Raw genomic sequence first — 6,000 nt, 5'->3', positions numbered from 1 at the left:
GACAGGTGTGGCTTCCCTAACTGTGGCCAGAGCATGCCACTTAGTGCCTGTGCTCTTATGTAAGCAGCACACGTGGAAAATGGACACAGTGATCACGAGAATCACTGTCAAGGGGTATAAACAAATGGAATGAATGCATTCTCACTGTACAATATTTTAACAGTACGGAACTATCTGAAACAAAAAGTCAGTCTCTCTTTATCCTTCTCTCTTTCTGACTCTCTCTGACTCTTCTTCTGCTATCTCCTTCTGGCTACAGCTGAGAAAGGTTCTCTGCTTTCAAGACTCATGGGATTAAATGGGGCCCATCTGGATAATCCAGGATACTCACTCCATCTCAAGGACCTAACCTTAATCACATCTGAAAGTCCATCTGCCATGTAAAGTAACCTATTCAGAGTTTCTGGGGATTAGGAGGAAGACAACTTTGGAAGGGGTGTGGCTTTATTCTGCTACTATAAAATTCTATAGGTTTTTGAAAAGTGCATAGTATCATATATCCACCATTACAGTGTCACCATTCGCGGTGAGCAGAGGACTGTCCACATCCTAATTCCCAGAACCTGTGAGTATGTCATGTTACATGGGAAGAGGGAATGAAGGTTGCAGATGGAATTAAGGTTACTAATCAGCTGATCTTGAAACTGGGAGATAATCCTGGGTTATCTGGCTGGGTTTAATCTTCAAGGTCTTTATGTGGAAGAGGAAGGCAGAAGAGTCAGGGAAGAAGACGTGATAAAGACTTGCCTTGGAATTGCTGGCTTTTAAGTGGGGACATGAATCAAGGAATGTGGGCAGCCTTTAGAAGCTAGAAAATGCAAGGAAAAATATTTCTCCTTAGAGCCTCCAGAAAGAACACAATCCTGCTGACACCTTGATTTTAGTCCAGTGAGACCCATTTCAGACAGGCAAAAGAAGACCAATTCAATAACTAAAATGGATTCGATCATTAACTAGAGTCATGATTAATATAAAAATAGTCATGATAACAAGACAGAGTTACAAGGTATAAACATTTCTTTTTCAAAAAGGACTCAGACAATCAAATTATAGCACTAACCCATCATTTATGGCCAACTGATTAATAATAATGCCAACACAATTCAATGGGGGAAAAGAATAGTCTTTTCAACAAATGGTGCTGGGACAAGTAGATGTCCATATCCAAAAGAATGATGCTGACCTCCCATTTCATACCATATACAAAAATTAACATAAAACAGATCAAGGACCTAAATGTGAGAGCTAAATTTATAACTCTTAGAAAGAAACGTTAAGTGTAAACCTTTGTGACCTTTGGACTAGAGGTAATGGTTTCTTAGATATGACACCAAAAGTAGAAGAAACAGAAAAAAAATTGATAAATTAGACTACACAAAAATGGAAAACTTGAGTGCTTTCATTAAGAAAATTAAAGGACAATCTACAAAATGGAAGAAAATACAGGTAAATCATGTATCTTGAAGGTCTAGTATCCAGAATACATAAAGAACTCTTAAACCCAACAATAAAACATACCACTACAATGGCTATAATAATAATAAAAAAAAAAGGTAACAAGTGGGCAAGGAAGTAGAGAAATCGGAACACTGATGGCCAGTGGCAGGACTGTAAAATGGTGCAGCTGCTTTGGAAGAGTTTGGCCATTCCAGAAAAGGCTAAACATGAGTCCCCATATGACTCAGCAGCTCCACTCTTAGGTATCTGTATCTGAGAGGATTAAAAGCATATGTCCACATAAACTTGTTCAGGAATGTTCATAGCAGCAGCATTATTCCTAACAGCCAAAAACAACCCAAATGTCTATCAACAGATGAATGGATAAACAAAATGTGGCATAGATCCATGCAATGGATAGAATTCAGCCATAAAAAGGAAGGACTGCTGATATGTGCTATAACATGGATGCACCTAGGCATTATGCTAAGTAAAAGAAACCAGACACAAAAAGCCCCACGTATATGAAATTCCACGTATATGAAATATCCAGGATAGGGAAATCCATGGAGACAGACAGCAGATTAGTGGTTGCCAGGGCCTGGGAAGAGCAGGGACTAGGGAGTGACCACTTAGAGGTAGTGTTTTCCTTTGGAGTGATGAAATGTCCTGAAACTAGACAGTGGTGATGGTCACGCAACCTTGTGAACGTATTAAATGCCACCAAACTGTACATTTTAAAATTGTTAAAACGGTGAATTTTGTGTTAAGTGGAGGTGGGGAATGAAGTCCTGATACGTGTTATGATGTAAATAAGCCTTGAAAACATGATGCTACATGAAAGAAGCCAGACAGACACATTATCATAGGATCCCACTTGTGCGAAATGTTCAGAACAGGCAAGTCCATAAAGACACACAATAGATTCATGGTTGCCAGGGACAGTGGGAAGTGGGAACTGGCAGTGACTGCTAATGGCTATGGGGCTTCCTCTTAGGGTGGGGAACATGTTCTGGAATGAGATAGTGGTGATAGTTGCACAACTGAGTGAATATATGAAAAATCATAGAATTGTATACTTTAAAACAGCAAATTTTATGGTATGCAGATATCTCAATAAAGAATATTTTTAAATAAATCAATAGAGCAAGTGAATGCTAGTATGTATAGAAGAAAGAGAGAAAACAGTCAACACAAACTACCAGTTTTTTTCTTTCCTGGAATGAAAGAGAAAGTTTAATTACTAGTTAATTACTAGGAAGTTCACTATGTGAAGTAACAATGCTTTGGTCCAATGTTTTGCTTCTCCGTTCTTGAACAGTTTGAGGGCATGGGCTTATTCCTTATTGCTTACTGAAGGCAATTCTGTCATTATAGGTTAAGTTTGGTGGTGCATAAGATTTAGATATAGATCAGATCTTCAGATTTCCTTACCATTGTAATTGGCTGCATCAGGATCATCCACATTAATGGCAATGACTTTCCAGTCAGTTTCCCCTTCATCGATCATAGCCAGTACGCCCAGAACTTTCACCCTAATTATTTCACCTCTTGCACATACCTGAGAGTCAATAACCACAGTTAGGACAATACTACAGAATGAACCTTTGGAAGAAAAGTTTTACTTGGCAGATAACAGGAAATACGGAAAATGCCAAGTTCCTGCAAACTTACCTTAAGATTGTTCCTTTGAGCAATTTTTAAAAAAAGCTAAGCAAGCAAATCCCTGTCAGTCCCATCAAAATTGAAAATAGGTACCCTTATTACTTATAGGCCCTAAGAAAAGCAGTAGCATGGTTCAGGACAATTCATATTTTTTGAACTGTCACTCACTGTGCCAAAGAATAAATCCTCCATAATGTTTCAAACTCATACTTAAATGTGTTTTCTTGAAATAAGTCAGTCAGAGAAAGACAAATACCATATGATCTCACTCATATGTGGAATTCAAGAAAGAAAACAGATGAACATATGGGAAGGGGTAAAAGAAAAAAAGGAGAGAGAGAAACAAACCATAAGAGACTTTTAGTGACAGAGAACAAACTGAGGGTTGCTGGAGTAGGTGGGTGGAGGATGGGTTAGATGGGTGATGGGTATTAAGGAGGGCACTTGTTATGATGAGCACCGGGTGTTGTATGTAAGTGATGAATCACTGAATTCTACTCCCGAAACCAATATTGCACTATATGTTAACTAACTAGAATTTAAATAATAAATAAATAAATAAATAAATAAATGTGCTTTCTTTGCTTTTCACTTTGTAGAAATGACTGAATTAGGCAAATCATACAATATGACTTAACTTTATGAGTTAAAAACATTTCAGTTAACATTTCCCTGAGCCTGAGAAAGATCATAAAGAAATATAACTATAGTCATAATCTTAGAGCAGCCCTACTTGATAAAGAAATTCTGACCATGATAAAGAAATTCCAGCTCATCAGGTTATCTTGCATAGGCCAATTCACTGACGGCTCCCAATCATTAGGCAAGGTTTGCCCTCCATTGAGATGAAATTTGCCTCCAGGTACTCTTCACCTACTGACTCGTCATCTGCATTCTGAAGCAATGCAGAACACACCTATGTCTCCCACATGTATGTACAGTCACACATGCGGATAGACACACTTTTCTAGACTAGGTTTCAATGCACAAATTATACAAATGCTTAGATGAACTAGAAGCTTTTAACTTATCAAAGAAACATCATTATTTTGTTAATACTCATATATTTTATTCACAGTATTTTTTAAAGGATGAACTTTGTACACCTCATGACCATCATCTTGACACTACAGAAAAATATTTCAGAGCCCATTACCTTACTTCCAATTTCACACACATCAATGGGGTCATTGTCACCACAACAGCCAGTGTGTTTGTCATTGTGTCCTGGGTCTTCCCAAGTCTAAAGAGTAATAACAATAATAAGGCTGAGAGTATATCACTCCTATACATGCTACTGACAACGTGGATTGTGTTTGACATTAAAAGGTCACATCCCATGAGTCTTTCTGCAAAAATATGAATCTTCAGCTATTTTCTTCTCATCTTTAAGAAATTCTTTATTCACATCTAAGAATCTTCACTAGACAAAATAATTGTAATTAAATGCTAGGGCGCTATTATGCTAAATATGCTATGTTACATATATTAAACTAACTTTAAGCTTTAAAACAGAAAATGATCTTCTTTCTTTTTTAAAGTTTATTTATTTATTTATTTTATTTTTAGTAATCTCTACACCCAATGTGGGGGGCTCGAACTCCCTACCCTGAGATCAAGAGTCGCATGCTCTACTGACTGAGCCAGGCACACTCCCAATAACGATCCTGTACAAAACAAACAAAAACCAACCACCTAATAGCTGAGACAACATGCAAACACAAATACAAAACCAAATATTTACGTAAAAAATACATTAAAAGTAAAGTGCGTTTGATGAACTCTTCAGGCTCACTATCTCCTACTAACTAGATTTTCCTTAGAATGAATTTCCAAAACAAAGGTAGGTAGACAATAGTACTAAAATGGAAATGAAATGTTCTGGTGGCAAAAGTGTCATCACTGCCCAGGAGCCAAGACTGAAAAGTTTAATCAGGATTTTCTGGAGCTTTCAATCGCTGGCTTTATTTCCTGAGTCCTTGTAAAGCATCTCACAAAGGAACAGCTGGCCTGTGCTCGACTGCAAGTTTAAAAATGTAGCTATTGTTCTAGTTCTCCCCCAGTCTAGAACTTAATTACCAGATTTGTTTGCCTACTCAGCTGGAGTAAAGGCAAAAACATAAAAGTGAAGGGGCATAAAGGAAGACTGGATACAACAAAGCCAAATCCAACCTCCAGAAGAATAAGTCTTTCAGCAGTGTTTTCCCAAAGGGATAGTATTTTGAGGCTAACTACTAAATCAACTGAAGTACAAAGTGAAGTGCTATAATTAAGGCAGACAAACAACTCTGTGATTACCTAACAAGCTCGAGGAGTTTGATCTATGTTTTGGTAACTTACAGATTGTTTCACAGTAGATTCCACTTAATAGACTTAATGGTTAATAGAAACAAACAATTTATCAACAGGGAAAAAAGTAAAATTGAATATTTCATGTAAAAATCTTAAGTACCACAGGCATTAGCCTGCTAAACCGGAATTAAATATCCATCATTTACTCATAATAGACATGATTCTAGTGACTCTTCATTCAAATATTAAATAAGAACCTACTATACACACTGGCATGGTGCTGGGGATAAATTGGTAAACAATGCGGATATCCTCCCTCCTCAAAGTGTTGGCTGTTTAGGAAAACAGAACCCCACTTACTACTTTACCACAAAAAAGACTGGCATTAAGAAGAAATCAGGACTCTCAACATAAAAGCTTACATGTGTTAGGTTCAACAGCCATTAGAGCTAAGTGCTAGTAATATCTTGGGGAGATAGGTGTCGGCAAGGAAGAAGGTGTCAGCAAGGAAGAAAGGCAAGTTAGGTGAGCTAGCAAATGGCAGACTTGGGATGTGGTGCCAAACATCAGTGCTTTCAACCACGAGACTATTCAGGCTCTCCATAA

General features: G+C 37.5%; 1 protein-coding gene across 1 annotated transcript in view; it reads right to left on the bottom strand.

The window, feature by feature from the left end:
- PPA1 (inorganic pyrophosphatase 1) overlaps positions 1 to 6,000 on the bottom strand; it is a 34,594-nt gene that overhangs the window by 11,220 nt on the left and 17,374 nt on the right. Inside the window, exons 5-6 of the mRNA XM_036122862.2 lie at positions 4,259 to 4,345; positions 2,872 to 2,998 (exon numbers count right to left, since the gene is read on the bottom strand). Of these exons, the coding sequence (XP_035978755.1) occupies positions 2,872 to 2,998; positions 4,259 to 4,345 (214 nt within the window). The remainder of the gene's footprint in view (positions 1 to 2,871; positions 2,999 to 4,258; positions 4,346 to 6,000) is intronic.

This window comes from Halichoerus grypus, chromosome 7 (genome assembly GCF_964656455.1).
Source record: "Halichoerus grypus chromosome 7, mHalGry1.hap1.1, whole genome shotgun sequence".
In the NCBI taxonomy this organism is placed as follows: Eukaryota; Metazoa; Chordata; class Mammalia; order Carnivora; family Phocidae; genus Halichoerus; species Halichoerus grypus.
Note: the sequence above shows the minus strand (reverse complement) of the source record. Positions and strands in the feature narration are given on the sequence as shown.